Source organism: Eschrichtius robustus, chromosome 19, assembly GCF_028021215.1.
Source record: "Eschrichtius robustus isolate mEscRob2 chromosome 19, mEscRob2.pri, whole genome shotgun sequence".
Lineage (NCBI taxonomy): Eukaryota > Metazoa > Chordata > Mammalia > Artiodactyla > Eschrichtiidae > Eschrichtius > Eschrichtius robustus.
Genome location: NC_090842.1, coordinates 64409463 through 64436106, shown reverse-complemented (window position 1 = coordinate 64436106; position 26644 = coordinate 64409463). Strand labels below are relative to the sequence as shown.

At 38.8% G+C, this 26644-nt stretch overlaps 1 protein-coding gene across 5 annotated transcripts in view; it reads left to right on the top strand.

Moving 5' to 3' along the window:
* Nucleotides 1–15558, top strand: part of LOC137752993 (zinc finger protein 577-like) — a 30569-nt gene extending 15011 nt beyond the window's left edge. For 4 of the 5 annotated variants that reach the window (XM_068527931.1, XM_068527932.1, XM_068527933.1 and 1 more), the window contains one exon: nt 12429–15558. In XM_068527931.1, the coding sequence (XP_068384032.1) occupies nt 12429–14056 (1628 nt within the window). In that variant the 3' untranslated portion in view covers nt 14057–15558. Of the gene's footprint in view, nt 1–1787; nt 4421–12428 lie in introns of those variants that run through there. The other variant, XM_068527934.1, reaches the window with a different exon arrangement.
* The last annotated feature ends 11086 nt before the right edge of the window (nt 15559–26644 follow it).

The following is a 26644-nucleotide window of genomic DNA, read 5'->3' as shown; positions in this document are numbered from 1 at the left end:
GGAATCAGACTCTGTAGATCCTATATTCTGATTTTCCAGTTGTAACCCTTTGTTACTAAAACCCATGCTGCTTATTTGTTTGATCAGCATAGATATGGTTTGATGTCTGTGGATGGACTTTTCATGTTCTCTGCTTATTCCTCTCCCCAAACTCTTAAACTTGGAATGCTCTTGTCCTGCGCCCTCCCCTTTCTCTACTCGTTCTTCTTAAATGATCTCATCTAGTTTCATGCAGTCCAGATATTTAAATAATATTTGTATACTCATGACTTAAAATTATTATCTTAAGTCTAAAACTTTCTCCACACTCATGGATCCAGCCAGGTACATCATATTTTCTCTTGAGTGTGTATTAGTCATCTCAAACCTGATGTGTACCTCAAAATGGAGCACTTGATTTCCCACAGATGCCAAACCTATGTCTTTATTCTTCCTCATCTTGTTAAATGGCACCAGCTCCTAAACAGATGCTTCAGCCGCATCTTGAGGCCCTGTCCTTAATTCTTCCCTTTTCTACCTCCAGAGCTCATTGTGATGGTGAGTCTTAGCTTTCCTTCCTCTATACTTATCTTTTCCTCTTCCATCATGCATACTTTGTTTTTGTACATTTTTTCATCTCCTTGGTAGTCATCCATGCTGAGGCTACTATTATCTCTTGCTGGAACTCTACCGTAGCCTCCTGTGTGTTTTCTCAACAATTTCATTTCTCCAATTCATTCTCCCTATGAGTCATGTGACCTTTTGGAAATATCAATTCAAAACCTGTTGTACTTCTGTCAAAAATGTTTTGGTCGCTTCCTGCTATTGTTCTTAGCATAAAATCCAGTTTTTAACAGTTTACAAGATCTATATGCTCTCAATTCTACCAACCTTTCCAAACTTATCTATTTCTACTTCCCTCAAGCTCAGGATAGTCCAAGTATGCCAGACTCCCTTATGTTTCTCTATCATGCCTAAGTTTTTTTTGCCTTTGGGTTTTTGCATTGCCTGTTTCCTCTTGGGATAGTCTTCATGTAGTTATTTGCATAACATTGCTCATTCTAGTCCTGTGATGTCAGCTTAACTTTTTCTTCTTTCGAGGATGACTACTTTGTCTAAGATTGACCTTCCACTACTCTATCACCTCCTTCATACCATTTTTCATGTTCTGTAATTTTCTTACTACTTTGATTACCTCTTGATTCTTGCTCTCTTTCTCTCTTGTTACTAGAATGACAGCTCCATGGAGACAGAATATATTAGTCAAACTGTAGTAACATACTAATTCTAATATTCTGATATATTATTCTAATATTCTAGTATATTCCCAAACGCCAACCCATTCAATGTTTGTTGGATGGATGGATCCATCCCTTCCATCTTCTTTTTTTGTATTCCAATCACAGTGTGGTTCTATTTCTACTTCTGTCCCCATTTTGCGAGGTTCTATTTGGAAAGCATCCCACATTATATTTATTCATTGTAGACTGCCCATCATTGTTTCTAAAATAGCTGTTTTTCCTTTTACTGTTTTATAATATTGTCTCTTTTTAAAAAATATTTATTTATGTATTTATTTGGTTGCTCCAGGTCTTAGATGCAACAGGCAGGCTCCTTAGTTGCAGCTCACCAGCTCCTTAGTTGCAGCATGCAATATTGTCATTTTTCACAGAGCATAGGTTACATTTCCACAGTGGACATTTCTCTTAGACTGGGATCTTATAAGAGCTAGCCCAAACCATGGCATTTTTGTACCTTTTTTTACCCCCTAAAATTATCATGGATGTTTTCATTGTTCTTTTTCCTAGAAGAAATATGGGAGATTGACCCTATGCAATGGCACCCAGAAAACCAAAACGGGATTAAAACTTTGGAAAGATATCAGCAAAGTTATGCACTTGGAAATAATTTCGATTTATGCAAAAGTCTTCTTCCTTTAACACAAAGATACAATAATTTTGGCCCACATTGTAGAAGTTTGAAATCACATTTAGGTTTTGTTATTGAGAATAGAAGATATGCAGGAAAGGATTCTGATGAGTTCAGTGGATATGGGAAATCATCTCTCTACCTCCAGCATAACAGAACTCTTACCAGAATTAAATACCATGGCTGTGTGAAACCCAGTAGCACTAAATCACAGCTCAATGACCATGAAAAAATTTATCCAGGAAAGAAACCACACACATGCAGTGAGTGCGGGAAAGCCTTCTCCAGGAAGGCACAGCTCATTAGACATCAGAGAACTGAAAGAGGAGAGAAACCCCATGGATGCAATGAATGTGGGAAAACATTCATGAGGAAGATTCAGCTCACTGAACATCAGAGAACTCATACAGGAGAGAAACCCCATGAATGTAATGAATGTGGGAAAGCCTTTTCCAGGAAGTCACAGCTAATGGTCCATCAGCGAACTCATACAGGAGAGAAACCCTATGGATGCAGTGAATGTGGAAAAGCCTTCAGCCGGAAGTGCCGGCTCAACAGACATCAGCGCTCTCATACTGGAGAGAAATTATATGGTTGCAGTGTGTGCGGGAAAGCCTTTTCCCAGAAGGCATACTTCATTGCACATCAGAGACTTCACACAGGAGAGAAGCCTTACAAATGCAGTGAATGTGGAAGAACGTTCTTTTTTAAGTCAGACCTCACCAAGCATCAGAGAATTCATACGGGAGAGAAACCATATGAATGCCGTGATTGTGAAAAAGCCTTCAGAAGCAAGTCAAAGCTCATTCAGCACCAGCGGACTCACACCGGAGAGAGACCATATGCCTGCAGTGAATGTGGCAAAGCCTTTGCCCACATGTCAGTCCTCATCAAACATAAGAAAACTCATACAAGAGAGAAAGCTGTGGATTCCCCAAAGCGGGAGAAACCTTCCTCAGTGAGTCATAGCTCTTTATTCATGAGTGAACTCGTACAGGAGCAAAACCCTATGAACGCAGTGCCTGTGGAAATGTCTTTTTCGGGAACCCAGCCCTTATTAAACATCAGCGAGTTCCTAGGGGGCAGAAATGTAGTGATTGTGGACCAGCCTTTTCCAAGAAGTCAAGCCTCAGTAGAAAATCGGGAATTTACACAGGGACTAAGCCTTGCAAATGCAGTGAATGCGACAACCCCTTCAGTAATAAATTATGTCTTATATGTTACAGATATTGTGTAGGAAAAAAAAAATCCTCAGATACCTGAGATGGGAAAAAGCCTTGAGCAAGAATCCTCCCCACATTCATTATGTGTCAGAGCTTGCTTAGGACAGAAATGCTGTGGATGGGGTGGTTGTGGAGAACACTTCTGTGAGAAGTTAGACTTAGTAAATATCAGCGAGATCACATTGGGCAGAAATGCAGCTCTTGTGGGGAAGCCTTTTCCTAGAGGTGATATTGCAGTTGATATCAAAGAATTCCCACAGGACCAAAACCTTAGAGTATGATGGTTTTTAATGATAAATTGTACCTTATCACTTGTCAGAGGAGCATAGAAAGACAACTCTAGAGGCACTGAAGGTGGAAGACATGTTTAGTAAAATGTGGAAGCACTCATAGAGAAAAAAAATCCCCCAAAGGCAATAAAAAATGGGAATTCTATCACCAAACTAAGTCATGTATCACAGTTTTACCTTGGAAAGTGGGAAAGACTTTTGTAAATAAAGGAAATCTTCTTGGACATCAGGAATTGCGTTGTGCAGTGAAAACCTAAGAATATAATGAATGTAGAAGGACAGCTATATTAGTTTCTTATGGCTGCTGTAACCAGTTTTCACAAACTCAGCGTCTCATAACAGCACAATTTATTATCCTGGAGCTCTGAAGTCCAGAATGCATCTCTGGGCCAAAAGCAAGGTTGTTCGCAGGGTTGCATTTCTTCTTGGAGGCTCTAGAGGAGAATCTGTTTCTTTGCTTTTCCAGCTTCTAGAAGCTGCCCAAATTCCATGGCTTGTGGCCCCTTTCCTTCCTCAGAGCCAGCAATGGCTGGTCAACTCTTTCATCCCTCCAACACTCATTTTTCTGTCTCCTCCTTCCACGTTTAAGGACCCTTGTGATTACATTGGGCCCACCCAGATAATCCAGGATAATCTCCTATCTTAAAGTCAGCTAATTAGCAGCTTTAAGTCCATCTGCTACTTTGTGTCCCCTTTGCCTTATAATATAACATGTTCACAGGTCCTAGACATAAGGATGTAGACATCTTTGGGAGGCCATCATTCTGCCTACCAGAGGCCACCCTTTGGCACCCAGTGCTTCGTGTCTATCCCTCATGCAAATGGATTCATCCTATCCCAGCATCTCCAGATATCTCAGCCCGTTACAGGACCAACTCAGAGTCCAAAACCTAACCTAAAACTGATCAGCTCAGGAGTGCCAAATCTCATCTTCTAAATCTAGTGTTGATAGGCTCTGGGTACAATCCATTCTGAGGTTTCTCTCTGTGAACTTTAAAACTCTAGAAACAATTTATATGGTCCTAAAATAACTTAATTCCATCTTCTACCTTAATTCCCCTTTACCATGCAATGTAACATATTTACAGATTCTAGGAATTAGGACATGAACATCTGTGGGATTTGCCATTATTTTGCCTACCACAAAAACATTAGATTTCAGAGAATTTACACTTTGATAAATTCCTACCTAGCCCTTAAGTAAATTTGGAAAAGCATGTTTCCAGAGAAATAATTATCTAAAGTAATTATGATCTAAGTACATTAACATTTTTTCTTTAATCAGAGAATCTTACACTGATTGTTAGATGTGAACACTGTGGAATGCTCTTGAAATGTATAGATCAAATTCTCAGCACTGGAAAAGAACTCTTAAATGTCCTAAAGGAATATGAGTTTATGCTGCCAGAAATACTACCAAACATACGTTTGTATGTATTCTGAAATTGCACAAATTAATACATCCACATATATCATAATGAACCTAAATCCTGACCAGTATTTTTCACAGCCAACTCCAACAACTCCTTTTTCTTCAACAGTATGATGTACATATCGTCCTACCTAAAATAACAACAAGAAAAGACAAAATATGTGAACGGACTTTTTCAGAAGTTGGATAATAGGGAGCTCAGAACAGCTATCTCCGAGAGAAAGAAAACAAATGAAGTAAGCCTTATGATTGCCCGCAGGCTACTGCCTGGAGAGAGTTTCCATTCTGCAGCATAAGGAGGAGGAGCCCCAAAAGATCTCAGTCTCCTTGAATTGAGACAGAGTTTAGAGTTAGTAGAATTCAGTGTGGCTGAAATCAATCCATGGGGCAGATGACAGGAGAGGAGAGAGCTGTGCCCAGAGAGTGGGAGAGTTCCAGAGTTCTAGCAGTCCTACAAGAGATACTGTGAAAGCTATAATATTTATATATACTAAAGGCACTTGGTAATTATGAATTTAGTCATAATCTAATGAGTCGAAATCATTTGTTTTACACTAAATACCATATTCAGTTCATTCTAGTCCTTTTTGAGTTCATTCATAGGCCAGGCTAATTGCCAATAATGAGATTAGGAGCAGGGCTATGGTGAGTATTGTTTTTAGATTATTTGTTTGAGTAGCTCAGGGGAGGGGCAGTAGGAGGGCAATTTCTAGGTCAGAGTTCTAGAGTTCCTCCACAAGTTTTTAAGTTATAATCAGCACATATATGTGAGGAAACTCCCTAGGCTGGAGAAAGAACCACTGGAAATGAACAAGCAGAACCATCCTTGGAGCTTGCACAAAGTTGGGAATAATTTGTGTTTCCACCAACTGAAATGGAAACACCTCCTTAACATTTGGAGACTCACAGTGGAACTTCAGAAGAGCATTGTCTCAGTGGGTGGCTCAAATTGGATCTAGAGTAAAGGCTCCTCTGAACTCTCCTACCAAAGCATAATGCAAACCACTAAAAAAATAAACTGTTTCTAAGTAATTTACTGCTTCTCAGGGCAAAGCCCAATAGTATTCAAAAGGAATAGGAAGCAGTCCATCAACCAGTAATGTAAAATTCACAAAGTCTGAAATCTAATTAGAACCTAGCCCGGTATGCCAAGAAGCAGGAAAATAGCACCCATAAACATGAAGGAAAGTCGATAGAAAGAGACCCAGAAAAACCAAAAAAAAAAAAAGGAAAAAAATTTGAAACAAAACAACAAAAATTTTAAAACCAATAAAAAATTAAAAAGAAATTTAAAAAGAGGAAAAAAGTATAAATAAGAAATAAATGAGACCCAGAAATGACATGGGTGATAGAATTAGCAGAAAATGATGTTAAAACAGCTATTATAAATACTACATATGCTCAAGAAGGTTGTGTCGAGTGGATTATAGAAATTATAATTTACTGTGGGATTCTGCAGGTCTTTTGGTAGTGAATTCTCTCAGATTTTGTTTATTTTAAAATGTCTTTATTTCACACTCATTTTTAAATAATATTTTCCCTGGAGATAGAATTCTAAATTGACAGTGCTTCTCCTCTATCATTTAAAAAGTATGAATCTAGTATCTTCTCGCCTCCCAGAATTGTTTCTGGTTAGAAGTCAACAATCATTCATATTACTCTTTCCTTGTATCTAATGTGTCTTTTTTTTCTCTGGCTGTTTCCAAGATTTACTTTTTGTCTTTGGTTTTCAGCACTTTCACTACGATGTGTGTAAATGTGCTTTGTCATTAAAAAATAGAAACCAAGTTGTCCTTGTAATGCCTTTAGGAATTGTAGTGTTGATTAGTTTTTCATCACTTTGTTTTAATTTGTCTTCTCTCTTTTTTCTTAATCAATCTTGCTATGGATGTACCAAACTTAGTAACCTTATATAGCATTTTAAGTTTTTTTCTTCTACTTAAGGTTCAATTTGGTTTTTTTCCCCCTAGCCTTGTAAAGTGAGAATTAGATTATTGATTTTACACCTTTCTCTTTTTTCTAATACAAGCAATTAAAGTGATAAACTTTGCCTACAACCACTGGTAGGCTACCTTTATGTTACATAAGATCTTACCAGTATAACTGACAAGCACACACAGAATGATGTTTTTAAAGTGGACCATGGTTGTGAGAATTGGTAAAGATCTGTCATGCCCGCTAATAACCCAATATTGTCAAGATTTCCCTTCCTAGTTAGTGCTTTTTGCACCTTGTTTATGAAATCTTTGCATATCTCGTGATAGTCATGTAAATTTTCCCCTAGAAATTTAAATATTTTACTATTTATATTTAGACCTATGATCCATTTTGAATTTATTTTTCCCTGTGTGTGAGGCATGGGATGAAAGTTCCTTCTTTTTCTCTCCATATTGTTATCCAGTTGAACTAGTACAGTTTATTGAAAAGACCGTTCTTTTTCCCCACTGAATTACGTTGGCATTGTGTCATAAACTGGATGGTAGTGTATACTGAATCTTTTTTCCAGGATCTTTGTATTTTTTTTTTTAAGTACATTTTTTTTAAATTAATTAATTAATTTATTTTTGGCTGTGTTGTCTTCGCTTCTGTGCGAGGGCTTTCTCTAGTTGTGGCAAGTGGGGGCCACTCTTCATCACGGTGCGCGGGCCTCTCACTATCGCGGCCTCTCTTGTTGCGGAGCACAGGCTCCAGACGCGCAGGCTCAATAGTTGTGGCTCACGGGCCCAGTCGCTCCGTGGCATGTGGGATCTTCCCAGACCAGGGTTCGAAGCCGTGTCCCCTGCATTGGCAGGCAGATTCTCAACCACTGCGCCACCAGGGAAGCCCCCGGATCTTTGTATTTTGTTCCATTGTTGTATTTACTATCCTTGTACTAATAATACAGCACTGACTAATTACAGTAGGTTTTTACTAAAATAAGTCCCTGAAATCCGATAAGGTTATGCCCTCCAGTTTTTTTCTTCTTCAAGGTTGCCCTGGCTATTCAAGTCTTTTGTACATCCATTTAAATTTTAGAACTCACCTCCATTATTTCTCACCCTCTCTTTCATATACTTTATCTCTTTGCATTCTTTATTCGAGTATACTGATTCTTCAGCCGTATCTATATGGCTATTAGTTTGTTAATTGGTCTCTAATTTTAGTTTTAGTATCCAGTTGATTCTTGTTATTCACTGTACTTACATTCTATAAAATCACTGTGAACACTGAATTAGCAAATATTGAACCATTTCTCCTAGGGGGATTATGGACTAGGTTTCTGCGAGCCGCTGGTTACATTTGTGTCAGTCAATCAGTGGATAACCTTGTTTTATGTGTGTTTCTGCATAAAGACACCTTATTTAATATGTATCATTCATTTATTAACATTAAACTCACTATAACTCTTGCCTGAACAAAGCTTATCTAACACATATATTTGCTCCATAAGGTACATCACTGCCTTCTTGCACTTAAAAACACTAGACAGTACTTGAGCACTGTGCTTGGGGGCCATTTTAAACAACAAAATTACCAAAAAAAAAAAGTATAAAAATGTGAAAAACGTGACACTAAGTAGACCACGAAAAGGACACTTGTTTACAATAGCAGAGCTGAAATAAGAAGGCAGAACATCATTTTGTTCAGACTTAGCTGGGAACATACACATTGGGCAACTCAAATTATTCATTGCTCAAACTATTCTATACATGTCTGCAAATGTTCATGAAAGTGCCGTGATTATTGATTTTGAGTTAGAAAGAAATTTTAGCAGGTAGGTGAATTCACAATAAATCCACGAATAATGAGGATCGACTGTACTTTATTTTAAATTTTTCTGCTGGTTTATACACATCTAAATGGTCATTTTAATAATATCTTATTCCTTCCCCATATTTTAGATATCTTATTTCTCAATATATTAAAGCTTTATATTAAACATTCATAATATTCTGACCTGATAATTCCTGCATGTGTAGTCATTTCATATCTGATTCTATTGTTTGTTCTATCTGTTGAAAAGTGTTCAGGATAAAAGCTCCTTGAGGACAGATTTTTGCTGTGTTTATATGAGCACTTAGTTCTTCTCCACCTTTTAAATATATGTTAAAAATATTTTACAGAGATTACTGTTTTAGGGATATTTTACCTGCAGGATATAGTGAATATGCCTTTCAAAAACTTCTGATTTACTGGATTAGTTGATAATTAAGTGTTCAATTGCAAGATAGATAAAATAGCATTTTACTTCTTTCCATAATGACTAATGAGAACTATGACACAGAGATATAGCCTTTGTAACTTATGATGAAAACAGCCAGAACATATACCTGTAGGTCTTTTTCTCATCAGTAATGGTCACCACACATTGGAAGAAGAATGTATGATAATTACAGGAATTAGTATCATTTGAGGATATTTCTGTGGACTTTACCTGGGAGGAGTGATAGCCACTAGGTTCTGCTCAGAAGAACCTGTACCAGGATGTGTTGTTGGAGAATTCTAGTAACCTGTGACACTAGTTAAAGATGATTGCCCTATCATTCGGAGCACACAGCCAATAATAGCCTTTCCTTTTTCAGTTGCCCTAGCTTCCAAAGGGCCTCAAGATACTGAACTTGAGTTTATAGACAATAGATTCTCAGACCCTCTTCTGTTCCCAGGTGGAAATTAACATGCTTTCACCTCCATTAGATCTTTAATATGCCAAGGTGAAAGTGTGTCCATTCCTGAAACATTCTGTACTCTTCCTAGACATCCCCACCAAGTCCAATTGTAAGTGTCCAAGTCTTTGTCATTGCCCATGAACAGGCTATCAGGCTACCAAAGCAGATATAATCCTTAATTTCAAACCCGGAAAAGAGCCATGGAGAGTAGAAGATGAAATGCAGTGTCAGTACTTTTCAAGTGAGTGAGCAACTGAGAAGCAGCAAGATGGGAGACCTTGAAAGTAAAGTTGTTAGCCATGAAGTGTTGACCCTTCCATATGTGTTTAACAAGGCTAAAACTCTGAAGGTCATTACAAATACCTAAATCATTGGCAAGGCTCTCTTGCTTGCTGTTTCAAGAAAGACGTGCCTCTTTTTCTCTCTTTTGGTTTGATTCAGTGTTCAGTAGAACATTATTTTCTTTGCAGCATCCAGACTTCCTCCATTTCTTCTGCTTCCTCTTTGGCAATGTCAGTTCCTGTTTTCTCCACATCTCTTGTTTTCACTTCTTTTACCTGATCAAATAATGTAACAGTTCTTCCAGTTAATACAGCAGCACCTTTTATCCCGGGGTAAGGAGATTTGGTCCACTGTGCAGGTGGCTTTCTGTGGGCCATGTGAGAATGTATCACAGCAAGCTAGAAGGTGGGAATGTTGACCACAGTGGTGGTCTCTAGGTATGATATTGGAGCTTTGGGAAGGTTCATTGGCTATTGCTTTCAGAAATAATTAGAGAAGAAAGAATCAGTAAGATAGGATAACTACACTTAGGTGAGAAGCTGAGGGTCCTTTATTTTAACCTGCTTCCCCCAGATATTTTTTCAAGACTTTAGTTGGCATCTTTCCATTGTAGTCATTGGTTGTGTCTGATGGATGGACTTTCTCCATGCTCTGGGCATCTTCTAAAGTCTTCAGAGTTGGAAAGCATAAAGCTTCATCTTTGTCTATTTCTATCATTTGTTAGCAGTGTAATTTCATTAAATTTCATGACCTTAACAATACTATTTATATGCTGATGACCCCCAAATTTCTGTCTACAGGCCAAGCCTTCCCTTATCCTCATATAGTCACCTGGATACTTCCTTTCTGCACTTGGAGATCTAATACCTACCTCAAATTCATGTCACTTTTCGTTCCTCTTTTCACTCACACCACAAATTTAATCCATTACCAAGTCTGGTCTTCCTGTCTCATTATATCCCGAGGGCCTCCACTCTTTTCTGTAATTATTGTTTTCACTCAAGCCTCAATGTCCAGTATTTTTTACCAAAATTTTTATAGTTTACTTGAAGATACTCTCACTTCTTTAATCTTATTTCTCTCTATTCTCCACATAATAACCAGATGATTTTTTAAATTTTACTATTTTTATTTATTTATAAATAGTAAGTAAGGTAAGTCAGTGTTTCGAGCTACTCTCCCCCAAAGGTCATGAACATAAACTTCAGAAACATATGGATTTTTAAAGACATAAGGTTTTGACAGTTACTTGGAAAGAAAAAAAGGGGTATGGGAAGATAAACCATCATACAGAAATAGCAGTCTTCAAGTGGAAGGGTAGAGAGAAAGATCTAAAGTATAATCTAAGAAAAATGCTATATGACATAGCAGATCATTACCAATTTTCACAACCACAGTCTACAAACCTAAAAAAGTATTTATGTCACAAGATTTAAGACCTTGTGATACAGATACGCAAAGGATGACATATTTTTTAAAGGTGAATTTTAATTTTATTTATTTATTTATTTATTTATTTATTTATTTATTTAGGCTGCATTGGGTCTTTGTTGCTGCGCGTGGGCTTTCTCTAGTTGCGGTGAGCGGGGGCTACTCTTTGTTGCAGTGTGCGGGCTTCTCATTGTGGTGGCTTCTCTTGTTGTGGAGCACGGGCTCTAGTTGTGCAAGCTTCAGTAGTTGTGGCTCACGGGCTTAGTTGCTCGCCACGTGTGGGATCTTCCCGGAGCAGGGATCAAACCCGTGTCCCCTGCATTGGCAGGTGGATTCTTAATCACTGCACCACCAAGGAAGTCCAGGATGACATTTTTAAAGTGAAAACTAGGACATCTCTCTCGTACTATTACCTTGAATGGCATCCTGTTACTATTAGTATAATATCCAAATTCCTTCCAGGGTCTCCTACACATGAGCATTTCCTGACTACTGCCTACATTTTTGTTTACTTCTTTGTATAAAAATGTTTGAAGTATAACATAGTTAATTTTTACAATCAGCACACACTGTATAACGAGCATTTAGATCAAGAATACCAGTGTACTGTGCCGGTTGCCGTTGTGTGAATATACAACAATTTATTCATTCTGCATTTAGGCCTTTATGAGTAATCCTCCTATATAGTTTTATGTAAATGTCTTCCTTTCTTTTCTTTTCTTTTCTTTTTTTTTGAAAATATTTATTTCTAAATGGTTTAGACTTAATGTGAAATCCCAAGATTATACACAAATTTTATGCACATTGTTTTTGCAGATTTCCTTAAGTGATAATTTTACCACATTTGCTTTATCATAGTCTATCTATCTGTCATTACACACACACACACCACACACACACACACACACACACACACACAGAGGTACATATTGTTTTCCTGAACTCTTTACCCCTAAATACTTAAGTGTGTGTTTCCTAGAAACAAGGTCATTTAAAAAATATAAACAGAATACAGTTATCAAAATCAGAATATTAATATTGATACAGAACTATTATCCAATCTACAGAGTTTATTCAGATTCTACTGATTGTCTCACTAATATTTTTTAGAGTAAATGAAAGAAACCCTTCTTTTGCTGTCTTGCTCATTCTGCCGTGGGTACTCTGGCTTTAATCTAGACGTCAGAGCTTGCTAATTATAACTCAACTTCTTTAGGCAAGAAACTATATGGATGCAACAAAAGTGCAGTGAATACTTGTAAACCACTCATGACCATGCCTTGGAGAACTCATGCAGGAAAGAAATCCCATGAATGCTGTGATTGTAAGAGAGCCTTTCCCAGTAAGTTAAAGCTAATTACTCATCAGGAAACTCACACAGGAGAGAAACCATATGGATGCAATCAACGTCAGAAAGTCTTCATTACAAAGTCAGTGCTCACCTATCATCAGAAGACCCGTCACAGAGAAGGGAAGTCCTATGGATGCAGCAAATGTGGGAATACTTTCCCTTGGAAGTCAAAACAACTCACTTTACATCAGAGAACTTATTCAGGAGAGAGACCTTTCAGATGCAGAGTATGTGATAAAGCCTTCATGGTTAGGACACATCTCACTGTACATCAGAGAACTCACACAGGAGAGAAACCATACGAATGCTCAGGTTGTGAGAAAGCCTTCTCAAAGTCTCAGCTCCTGATTCATCAGCGAATTCACACAGGAGAGAGACCATTTGGATGTAGTCAATGTCAGAAATCCTTCATTACAAAGTCAGCACTAATCTATCATCAGAAAACCCGTCACAGAGAAGGGAAATCCTATGGATGCAACAAATGTGGGAAAACTTTTCCTTGGAGGTCAAAACTCATTTTACATCAGAGGACTCATTCAGGAGAGAGACCTTTCAGATGCAGAGTATGTGATAAAGCCTTCATGGTTAGGACACATCTCACTGTACATCAGAGAACTCACACAGGAGAGAAACCATACGAATGCTTAGATTGTGAGAAAGCCTTCTCAAAAAAGGCTCAGCTCCTGATTCATCAGCGAATTCACACAGGAGAGAGACCATATGGATGCAGTGAATGTCCACAAGCCTTCATCCAGAAGTCAGATCTCAGTAATCATAAGAAAACTCATCATGCAGTAGGGAAATCCCATGAATGCAGTGAATGTGGGAAGGTTTTGTCCTCTAAGTCAACTCTCATTATACACTGGAGAAGCCATACAGGTGAGAAACCCTTCAAATGCAGTGCATGTGATAAAGCCTTCACATCAAAGGCACATCTCATTGTACATGAGAGAATTCATACAAGAGAGAGACCATATGAATGCTTAAATTGTGAGAAGGCCTTCTCCACTAAGGCACATCTCATGATTCATCAGCGAATTCACACAGGAGAGAGGCCTTATGGATGTAATGAATGTCAACAAGCTTTCATCCAGAAGTCAGGTCTCACTAACCATCTACAAAATTGTCATGCTAGAGTAAAATCGTATGGATGCAGTGAATGTGGGAAGGTTCTGTCCTGTAAGTCAACTCTCATTATACATCAGAGAACCCATACAGGTGAGAAACCGTTCAAATGTAGTGTATGTGACAAAGCTTTCGCAGCTAAATCCTATCTTACTGTACATCAGAGAATTCATACAGGAGAGAGACCATATGAATGCTGCAATTGTAAGAAAGCGTTTGCTACTTTGTCAACTCTCATTGGTCACCGGAGAACTCACACAGGAGAGAGACCCTATGGGTGCATTGAATGTCAGAAAGCCTTCTTTCGGAAATCAGCTCTTGCTAATCATCAGCAAACTCAGCATAGAGGAAAATCCTCTACGCAATGACTGTGGGAATGTGAGAAAGCTCTTTTGATTAATCTTATCTACTCAGAGAACTCATACAGAATAGAAATGCCTATGAAGTCTCTGATTATATAGACTCTTTTGGAACTCTTGTAGGAAAGAAACCTTATATATGGAATGAAAGTTGTACCTCTTCCATCTGAAGACATCTCCTCATTATACCTTAGGGAATCTCACCAAAAAAGAAACATTATAAAGGCAGCAGTTGTCAAAAGACTTTATTTGAAAGTCACAGCCTATGCATTTAGGAGGCAAAAACCTATGGATGCAGGGAAAGTGGGAAATTATTCTTTTTCAAGTCTTATTTGCTAGACATTATGGTATTCATTCAGGAGAGGGACCCTACAGTTGCAGTGAATGCAGCAAAGCTAAGAAAAATTACATCTCATTGTACATAAAAATAGAAATTTCAGGAATGTTGTGATAATGAGAGTATTCCCTAGAAAGTCAAAACTCTTTGAACATCTTGTACAGGAGATGAACATCTTGTACAGGAGAGAGATCCTGTAGGTGCAGTGAATGTGGTAGTCTTAATGCATATCTTCCGATAATGCATATCTTCCTTACATCAACAAACCCAGATAGGAGGAAAGCCTTGTTAATGTAGTAAATGTAGTACATCCTTCATATAGATGTCAAAGCTCACTAATCATCCACAGATTCATATAATAGATAAATCTTTTTGAAACAAGGAATGTGGAAAGCTTTTGAAAGTGACATATTAAACACCAGTTACTTAATTCAGGAGAGAATCCAGTAGATATAGTTAAAGTCTGCCTTTGGCCACAAAAGGGTACGAATTGCAGTGATTGTCAAAATGCTTTATTTACAATTCAGAGCTCCTTAATTGCCCACTAACTCATATAGCAGAAAGACCCTGTTCTCAGGGGGATAATTTCTGGATTCAATGAAGTTATAAAATCCTTAAGGAATCATATTTCTATTCTACTCCAGTAAACTTCTACTTCAGTAAACTCATACATTACAGAAAAACTGTGATTATAGTCACTGAAAATGCTTCCTATGGAGGATTGGCTATCATTAAGCACCATGAGCTCTTGAAAATAGAAACAATTTGCTCTACACAGATACTTTATGAATGTGGCAAAAGCATCAGTGATAAATTATATTTTATTTTTGCATTTCATGGTTTTATTTCTTCACATCTGACTGTATCTTAAACTGTGATGCATGTTACAGTTGATGGAATGTCATCATTTCATTGTTAGGGCTTTTCTACATTTGGTGGCATTCTAGATTTGAGTAATTAAGTAAAACCTGGGAACTCTAGAATGAAATAATTTTCTAAGGGTTTAATATAATTGTTTTAGAAAGGATTCCAGAGAATATTCTACTACAAATATTAGGTATTTTCACGGCAAATACAATGCTGTTTGAATATAGAAAAAAATCAGAACATAAGGATCGGTTGGATTTCGACCAAGGTTTGTAAGGGTTATGTTGTAGACTATATACTACATAAAATGGACTTTATGTATTTAATTTTATTTTTATTTTTGGAATTACGTGAAGAATATAATTTTTAGGGTTTAATAAATTTCCAGCATAGGCATAGAATGTTGAGTAATATAATCTAATATAAATAGAAATGTTCTATTTCCTTATAAATCAAAATTTAATATGTAATTTGACTCATTAATAAGTCTAAAGAATTACACCACATAAGTTTGTTGTCCTTATCTTTACTGTCTTTTGTAGTATTTCTGCCAACTGTGATGATACATCACTTCTTGAAGCCTACATTTTTCTAGAGCCTTATTTTTGAAATATCCAAAGATGATAAAAGATGTACATAAAATACTAAAAAACAAGCAGCACGTGAGACTGAAGGAGGGAAGAAGACAGGGTTATGTGTGGTGAGCTCAAGTGCATGTATTTCCACTGCTGTGTCTAACAGGAACTTTGGAATCGTTATTATAACATGTCCTTGGGCACTACAAACATTTCCTTTCCTCTTAGCGTTTCCTAAAATGCCTGGTATTTTTCTAATATTAAGAATAACATTGCAGAAATTGGAACTCTTGCACATTGCTGGCATGTAAAATGGTTCCATTGCTATGGAAAAAAAAGTTGGTAGTCCCCCTAAAAAGTTAAATATAGAATTACTATATGACCCAGGAATTCCACTCTTGGGTATATACCCAAGGAAATTGAAAACAGGTACTTAAATACTTGCATAAGGTTATTCATAGCAGCACTATTCACAATAGCCAGAAGGTGGAAACAACCCCGATGCCCAGCAGTGGGTTACTGGAAAAACAAAATGTGGTATGTGTATATACATGTGCCTATACATATATGTGTAATGGAATATTAATCACCTATACAAGTGAAGTATCGATATACATTATAACATGAATAAGCCTCAAAAACAGTACACTGAGTGAAAGAAGCCAGACACAAGAGATCACATATTGTATTTCTGTTTATATGAAATGTGAAGAATAGGTAAATCTATAGAGACATAAAGCAACTTGGTGGTTACCAGGACCTGGGGGGAAGGGGAAATTGAGACTGAATGATTAATGGATATGTAGTTTTCTTTTAGAATGATGAAAATGTTTTGGAACTAGGTAGAGGTGGTGGTTGCATAACATTGTCAATGGAGTAAGTGGTCACTGAATTGTATACTTTGAAATGGTTAATTTTATATTTTGTGAATTTTTACATCAATAAAAGTATATTTGAAAAGAATAACATTGCAAGAACCTTGGCACTCAAAATGCAGATAAAAATCAAGTTGCTTACAGAAAAAAAAACCTCAGCAAAACCGGTGTAAATATATCTTCTTTAACTTAATAGATGTTAGCTACCAGAACTTTATAGCTAACATCATATTTAATGATGAAACTTGGAAGATGTTCCTTAGTTGCTCACCATTGAGGTACACAAGTCTGCTGCCTCTATTCCTGCTTAACACTCTGCTGGAGGTCTTAACCAGCACAGCACGACAGTAATAACAACTAAAGGGTTTAAAAATTGGAAACAAAGAAAATTGTCATTATTTGCAGATGATGTGATTGCCTATGTGGAAAGAGGAGAGCCCACAGACAACCATGTAAAATAGTGAGAGTCCACCGTATAGCACAGGGAACTAACTATATTCAATATTCTGTGATAAACCATAATGGAAAAGAACATAAGAAAAGAATGTGTGTGTGTGTGTGTGTATATATATATATATATATATAGATAGATATAAAACTGAATCACTTTGCTGTACAGCAGAAATTAACTCAACATTGTAAATCAACTATACTTCAAGAAAAAAGAAAAAAAAAAGAATCTAGTAGAATTCTCTAGATACTTGGTCAATATGCAACTTCAGTGGAGTGCTAGGCACCAGCGATAATCAGAACACTTTTGAAAAGTTCTCTATTCACAATAAAAATTACGAGAGAATTTGAAAGATTTATATCACTTTATTGAAAGATCTTTAAGATGACCAAAATAAAGGAAGTAGATTGTCTATTAAATGAGAAGGCTCAGTATAACAAAGATAATGGTTCGCCTCCAATAAGTAAGTCTTTTAAGTACCAAGATGCAAATAAACATTGTTGAACATCCAAGAACATGCATGAACTTCTTGAAGAAATTACTAAAACATGAATTGTATCTGTAAGAGACAAACATAAGCGATGGCAAAAGAACTGAGAGTAAGCAACGAATCCGTTTAACCATAGATACAAGCCTTTAGTAGATTGTGGGAATTTATTTACAGAGCCTAATGTAAGTGTTAAAAACAATGACTATAGAAAATATAAAACTGAATACTACTCAGCCATTAAAAAAAAAAGAAGTAATGCCATCTGCAGCAACATGGATGGACCTAGAGATTATCATACTAAGTGAAGTAAGTCAGAAAGACAAATACCATATGATATCACTTATATGTGGAATCTAAAATATGACACAAATGAACCTACCTACGCAACAGGAACAGACTCACAGAGAACAGACTTGTGGTTGCCAAGGGGGAGGGGAGGGATGGAGTGGGAGGTTGGGGTTAGCAGATGCAAACTATTATATATAGGATGGATAAACTATAAGGTCCTACTGTATAACTCAGGGAAATATATTCAATATCCTGTGATAAACCCTAATGGAAAAGAATATAAAAAATAATGTATATGTATAACTGAATCACTTTGCCGTACAGCAGAAATTAACACAACGTTGTAAATCAGCTATACTTCAATTTAAAAAAAAATTATAAAAGTAAAAAAATTGGGAGAGAAATGGGAAAAGAAGGTAAAAGGTAATATAAGAACATTGATCTCATCATTTTAGTCTAGGGAGGGAGGTAGATATAATCTAAACTGACTTATAAAAAATTAGAAGACTAAGTACATGTCAACAAAAAATTAGTTGATCTAAGAAAGAAATGGAAGATCTAGGAGTTGTCTTGTTGATGCTGGGAGAATGTTGCTGTTTATGGTTGAGCAGGTATTTCTGCTGATGGGGCAGGTTTGGTCAATGCCTAATGCAGATACACAATGCACAGTGCGGGGAGAGGGGAGGCCACAGGGCAGAGAACATTTTTTTATGTTTAAATTTTCCTGGGAATTCCCTGGCAGTCCTATGGTTAGGACTCCGCGCTCTCACTGCCGAGGGCCCAGATTTGATCCCTGGCTGGGGAACTAAAGCCCCATAGGCCGCGCGGCATGGCCAAAAAATAAAGATATAAATAAATAAATAAATTTTTCTTGTCATGCCATAAAGTGTGAATTTTATTTCACATACACATAAAGTATAAAAAGAAACATCAAGTCAAGTCTGTGGTTAACTCTGGGCAGTGGAAGGAAAAAAAGAAGAGGTGGAACTCTGTGAACTGTATCATTACTCATAGTAGGGACTCAAGAATTAGGGTGGAAGCACCTTCAGAAATGGCAAATGGAGTCGCTTTTGTTGGCTATGCTGCCTTGGCCCCAAGACGGTTCAAGAAGACAAATTTGGGAATGAGAGGTGGGTGTAACTGGCAGGAATGCCCAGGGCTCCTGCAAGCCTGTGAGAATAGCATTGAATGAGAGCTTTCCCAATACCTAGATGACCCAGCGCCCCAGGCACAGGTCGTGTCCTTAACAATGACACACTGTTACCTAATGCAAGTTCGTGTGCCCGACACACAGTGAGGCCAAACAAACCGAGATGTCGGAGTTTGGAGCAGAGAAGGTTATATCGCAGGGCCATGCAAAGAGACAGGTGCCGCATGCTCAAAAAACCCAAAAAAACCCAAACTCCTCAAAGGGTTTCAGCAAATCCCTTTTAAAGGCAAGGCGAGGGAGGGTCGTGGTTAGTTGTTGCACACTTCTTGGTGTAGGAATCCTTTGTTCTTGCAGCTGTCCTCGTAGGTCAGGTCGCGTAGTTCCTGTAAACCTCCAACAAGACAAATGTTATTCTCTATTTGGCAACTTTTTATCTCTATATGAATGGACTCTTAAAGGTCAGAGTCTTGAGAACAGGCTATCCTGTATTTTTCAGGCTATCGGCAACTTTTTTTTTTTTAACAAAAGGTGCAGAGCCGGCATGACTAAGCACAGGCAACAGAGCACAAAAGTTGAAGTAAAAGACAGATCTAATATGGAGTCAGAGTTATTCTTCCCTGTTATGACACTGAAGCGCAGAGTCCAGTATGAACATGACAGATCTCATCCCCGTGACCCTGGGGGTGGGTTTGGGGCAGGACTTGGAGATGAGGATCCACTTGGCCGTCTCAGCACAGCGCTGAGTGCCCTGTCTGTCCCATGCTGCCTTACACACGCGCAGTTCACAGCAGTGGACTCAGGAAAGTCTCCCCCTCAGCTGCACCCGCCCTTAATTCATTCTGTCTTAATCCCCAGGAACTGCGGATGCTGGCTTGGGACTAACGTTTACCACTTCTTTGCAGATACACCGCAGTCCCTTTGCAGACAGTGTCGGTACCTCACAGGTGACAGGGTAATTGCAGCGCTTTGGGGGGAGCTGAACTCAGGGGATCTCAAGACACATAACCGCTTTGGCTTACATGGCACGTATTTACTGACGGCCACAGTCCTGCTGTCCGTTTCCAAAGCAGAGATAAACCCTGGTGAGTGTTCCCTTGTGGCTCGGACTTGAGCAAGGTTTGGGAGACAGTGCCTAAGAGGAGAGAGCAGCTGAGGAACTGGACAGGACAGAGGTTTCCCCTTGGGTCTCAGGACGGTTCTGTCTCAGCTGGACTCTTTCCTGGACCGAGAGAGGGGTGGGGAAGGTGTAACAGCGGAGACCCCACAGCAGCAGTAGATGGTCGTGGGCACTCGGCTGGAAGGGGAATGGACATTGCCGAGGCTGAGGCCAGCCTGAGGGTAAGGGTTGCTTTTCTTCCTCCTGTTCTTTCCCTTTAAGATTAGAGACTAGGTTCTCCATCAACTCAAACCACTGAGAACTAGACTCAGAGTTGAGAAATTTTGATGTCTAGAGTTCAGGGTTAATGTTCAGACTGTTCAGCTGTGGTCCCTGTTCTCTGCACACACATTTGCACTCAGACTCACACTGCTCCACTATTGCCCTCACAGACAGATTCCAGAACCTCGATGGACCTGGAGAAACGCACGGGCGTGGGACCTAGAGGGGTTATAATATTGTATGCTTTTCTTTGCCACTGAAAGGCACAGTCTAAAAGCAATCCTGAGTAAGAGTCCAGCCTCTGGAGGTGAGAGCGGCTTATCTTCAGTTCCTGGCTCTGCCTCCTACAGTCTGGGGGATGGGGAGCTCCTGAGAATGAATCTCAGCTTCCCAACCTGTGAGCCAGGAATAGGAACAGTGTCACTCTGAATACTGAATAGAGTGAATGAACATTAAAGAGGGTGATATGCTGGCCCACAGCAAGTCTCTAGCAAATGGTAGTCATGACGGTCTCTCCTGCATGATTCTAGAGCCAGTATTTTGCAGCTAGACAGACACACAGCTGGCCACACTGTCATCAGACTTCACCCTATCTCTCTGTAATTCTATATTGATTTCCCAATTCCATCTTGTGTTGTTTTGGAGGTTTTGTGGGATGAATGTGAATGACTCTTCTGTGTGTTTGTGTGTGTGTGTGAGAGAGAGACAGACAGAGAGACTATATCTAGACCATACCCACATTTACCAGTATACCAGTGAATTAATCCTAAGAAAACTTATGAATAATGAGACAGTACATCCAAACATTCTCTCTTATTCAACAAAGAAGGCTATCGAAGATGTACTTAGGAATTTCTTCTCAGCAAAGATTTCCATAGCAGAGAAGGATAACCCCTTTAAACAGATCCGTGTTTTTCTTTTATTGCTTTAGCTTTGTGATGCAGTGCCCCTTAGACCTTAAAAGGGGAAAAAAATCTGCTTTCTCTTTTTTTTTTAATTTATTTTATTGTAGTTGTTTTACAATGTTGTGTTAATTTCTGCTGTACAGCAAAGTTATTCAGTTATACATATACATATATATACACATATGTGTGTGTGTGTATATATATACATATATATATACATTCTTTTTCATATTCTTTTCCATTATGGTTTATCACAGGATATTGAATATAGTTCCCTGCGCTATACAGTAGGACTTTGTTGTTTATCAAAAATCTGCTTTCTTAAAATTGGCTAGTAGGATTTGAATTATCCACTGACTGACTTTGAATTAGAAACTTCCATACTGAGTCACCTTTAATCTAGTAACAAAAGAGAAACCAGTCTGATTTAAATTTATTTTAAAAGCTAATAATCAGACAGTATTTACATACCTTGGGTCAGATCAGACCTAGCCTGCCATTTACTGGAATTGAGTGACCTTGAGAAAGTTAAAAAAAAAATCTCTCTGCCTCATTTTCCATCCATGTAAAATAGGATAAGAATATTCTTTTACACTGAGCATTCAATATTAACTTATACGAAGGGCCTGTTTGTAGCCCTACATGCGAAAGCTCATCAATAAATTGTATCTCCTGGTATTTTCTCTGAACAGACTGTGAGCCACTTACTGGAAAATGGATTCGAAATACAGAAATTGGTCGCTCTGTTCTAACTTCACCCCTTCTTTATCTGTGTTTCTATCTTCCTAATCACTTCCACTTGTCATATCTCTCTTTATACTTCCCCCTTATGTGAATAGGTCTCTTCCAAATCCATCCTGCCTTTTCTTTTATTGTCTTCAAGTCAGTCTCCTTGAAGATACAGGGTTTATTTCCAGCACTCTGGCAGCCGGGAACTCTCAAACATCACTGCCCCCGGCTCCAAGGAGCAAGTCTGAGTGTGCCTGACTCACCAGTTCTTGACCTGTTCTTCACAATTCCATTTTCATTTTCACATTTATTTCTGCCTGATGCTTGCCTCTGTGGCACTTGCAGTACTCAAGGTTTATCCCCCTTGTCCCTGCTGTCAGTTTGATTTTCTTTTTTTTCCATAAAGAGAAACCCATGAAGCACCAAGCACCGGGTGGAAAAAGCAAACTCAGCAGACATCTTGAGTCCTATTGCAGAAAATTTTCAACTATAGCAAAACAAAGTGGATAAAGACAGGGTCCCTAGAACCTGATGTTGGGTTGAACTCCCACCATCTGCCACTAACTAATTGTGTAACTTTGGGCAGGACACTTCAACTCTCTGGGTTTCATTGTTATCACCTGCCAAGTGAGAATAATAATTACTGGATTTAGTTCCCTAGGTTATCTGGGGATTAAATGAACTATTATATTTAAAACTGTGTGGGACTTCCCTGGTGGTGCAGTGGTTAAGAATCCACCTGCCAATGCAGGGGATATGGGTTCGAGCCCTGGTCCAGGAAGATCCCACATGCCCCGTAGCAACTAAGCCCATGCGCCACAACTACGGAGCCTGCACTCTAGAGCCCAGGAGCCACAACTACTGAGCCCGTGTGCCACAACTACTGAAGCCCGCACGCCTAGAGCAACAAGAGAAGCCACCGCAATGAGAAGCCCACGCACCACAACAAAGAGTAGCTCCCGCTAGCCGCAACTAAAGAAAGCCCGTGCACAGCAACGAAGACCCAATGCAGCCTAAATAAATAAATAAATAAATAAATAAAATAAAAAATAAAACTGTGAGAGCAGTGCCTGGCGCAGGGTCAGTACTCAGTACATTGTCACTCTTTGTATCCTTATTTTTCTGGTCTCACAAAACATGGATTACAGTGCACGTTTCATCGTGAGCCTAGAGCGGAGCTGGGATATCGTAGGATTTGATGTATCAGGCCCACGTGTCATTCTAAGAGTTAACTTGGAAGGAAACACTAATTCACCCAGGCCTGATTTGATCCATAACCCGGCTGTCATTCTCTCTCATGTTTTAGAGTCTTTGACCCTGGCAGGACCCCTCATTATTGGAGTAAACAAGGGTGGTCATGTTGACTAAGGTCAGTGGGAGAGGGAATTGTGGAGGAGCTCAGCAGTGCTGTCTTTAGGTCTCCTTTGGAGCCAACATTGTTACTTTATTTTTTATTTATTTATTTATTTAAAAATTTATTTATTTTTATATTTTTATTTTTGACTGTGTTGGGTCTTTGTTTCTGTGCGAGGGCTTTCTCTAGTTGTGGCAAGCGGGGGCCGCTCTTCATCGCGGTGCGCGGGCCTCTCACTATCGCGGCCTCTCTTGTTGCGGAGCACGGGATCTAGGTGCGCAGGCTCAGTAGTTGTGGCTCACGGGCTTAGTTGCTCCACGGCATGTGGAATCTTCCCAGACCAGGGCTCGAACCCGTGTCCCCTGCATTGGCAGGCAGATTCTCAACCACTGTGCCACCAGGGAAGCCCAACATTGTTACTTTATATGTAGAAAAGTCTTCTCCGGACAGACATGCAAGTGGGTCCTGTTAAAATTTGTGCTGAAGGAGAAACATTAGAAAAAAGACATAAATAGATCACAAAATGCATAGATATGGTGGCAATCAAACTGATTTGTAGGTAGATCTAATATAATAGTCCCAGACTCTAACCCAGATCTTCAACCTTTATACTTCAGACCCAGCTGCTTTTGGGGATGCACTTTCCCCTTAGTATGTGGAGTCCCTCATGATATTCAAACAAAACTATCATTTTTTATTGTTGTAAGAGCTTATTCTTATATATAACTTTCTTTGTTCCCTGGTATACCGTAATGACATTAAAATGGAAAAAGCAGAATCCTGGAGAAATTTGCTGCTTATTAACTATTTTTGAAAACCATTCTTGTTTGTTGGTAAAGATGGTATTAAATTCATCTACAGGGTTATTTTAAATCCTTTGTGTTTGTGTGTGTGTATTTTAACTAGGAAAAAAAATCTTAAAAATTCAGTCATATACCTTGCCTCCTATGGGACCATGAGTAACTGTGGTGCCTCCAGAAATGTGATTGACGGCCACATGGGGGAGTGGTTGAGCATGGTGCCGATGAAATTCAATTACCATCGTTTCACAAAAATTTGCTGACCATGTCCTGCGGGCCACGTACTCAGCTGAGTGCTGGCTGGGTAGAGATACCAGGACAAACATGCCTCCTGCTGATACTGAATTTAAGCTCAAGGGGTGAAATGCAAATTAAGTACAGAATCTTAGGTAAATAGCAGAAAGAGACCTGGATGAAAGCTAAAGAATTTTTGCTCTAAGAGAAAACAACTGGTGGTACCTAATTTAGAATGAAGGATTAGAGGTGGCCTCTCAGATAAGAGTGATGTTCGCTGAGACCAAAATAATGACTATGCCGGTATATACAGTAGATTGTGGGAAACGCTGCAGGCAGAAAGAAGAGAATGTCAGATGTCCCTGATGTAGGAATGAGCCTGAAAACTCAAGTCATCAAAAAGACACCTGTGTAACTGAAGTGTCCTGGGTGAGGAGAGGAACAGTGGAAGATAAAGCTGGGACAGGATGAAAGATTTTGTCTTTTATCCTAAATAGTCTGGGAAGTCTGTCAAAGCTTATCTAGGGGAGTGATGTGATACAAAGCAGGTGTGAAATGTACCAGTCTGCCTGCTTTGGAGAATGCATGGGAGGGAAGCAAGGGTGCAGTCGGTTTAAATGGGAGAAAAGATTCAACACCGTCACTATTTGCTGATAACAACCTTGCCAGACAGTCCAAGAGAATCAGTGGAAAGAATATGAATAGCAATGGGATTGTTCTGTTAGAGGGATAAGAGATGATAATCAGTAGCTTTCTTGTACACAAGCAAGAAAAATTAGAAAATAAGCAAATCAATATGCAGCCTCCTCCCAAAAAAAACACGTTAAGAAGAAATGTGCAAGCTGAAAATAAGTAAAAATCATTTCCTTAAAAGCAGTAAAGAAGGGGAAATAATTAAAAAATATATCTCACAATATTATATGGATGTTAGTTGCACTGTTTTTATCGGGGAATTTAGAGAAATTTCAACCAAAACTTAAACTGATCCTATAATTCATTTAGAGGAGAAAATGATAAATAATTTGAAAAGAAAACAGTACTTAAAAGAGACCTGCCAGGTATGCCTATCCTAGGTCAGTTATGGTAGTAATTAAAAGTGTCATTTTATGTTCTTTCTTTCTGCTTTTTTTTTTTTTCTTTGAGGGAAATATTTGTTTTACTAACTTCATAAATGTTTGGTATTTTCTGTTCAGGTTTGTTTTGTTTAGTTTTGAATTTTATTTATTTATTTTTGGCTGTGTTGGGTCTTTGTTGCTGCGCGCGGGCTTTCTCTAGTTGCGGCGAGCAGGGGCTACTCTTCGTTGCAGTGCATGGGCTTCTCATTGTGGTGGCTTCTCATTGCAGAGCACAGGCTCTAGGCGCATGGGCTTCAGTAGTTGTGGCACGCAGGCTCAGCAGTTGTGGCGCTCGGGCTTAGTTGCTCCACAGCATGTGGGATCTTCCCGGACCAGGGCTCGAACCCGTGTCTCCTGCATTGGCAGGTGGATTCTTAACCACTGAGCCACCAGAGAAGTCCCCTGTTCAGTTTTAATTTTCTTCTTACATCAACATTTAGGATATAAATTTACCTCTTCGAATGGCTCTAATAGAAACTCTAAGGCTCAGAGTATTTTCTGTATCATTTAACTTTAAGCACTTTTTAAAATCCTTTTTATTTAGAAATAATTTAGAAGTTCCCCAGGCCCTCTGGGATCGCCCCCACCTCTGTGCAGTTTTGGTGTCAGGGGTTTGGGAAGAATTCATATTTAGATTTGAGTGTTTATTCCTTCTTCAATTCTCCCACTTCCAGGATTTCCCTTATAAATTTCCAGCTTTTTTTAAAAAATCCCTGGGAATTCCCTGGTAGTCCAGCGGTTAGGACTCTGCACTTTCACTGCTGAGGGTGAGAGTTCAATCCCTGGTGGGGAAACTAAGATCCTCAAGCTGCTGGGTGCGGCCAAAAAAAAAAAAAAAGAAGAAAAAAAAATCCCTAAGTTCTGTTCTCTGGCACTTTGAGATGGTAAGGCCTGCTGTTTGCCATTGCCATTGACATAGGTTCCACTGCCATCAATATAGGTTCTGCTACCCTAGCTTCAGGCCATAAATCCTTGTGGTTGCACTTTATCAAGTACGTGTAAACTGTCCTTCAATTTCTGTATGTTTGGGGATGCTTTCTGGTTCCTCT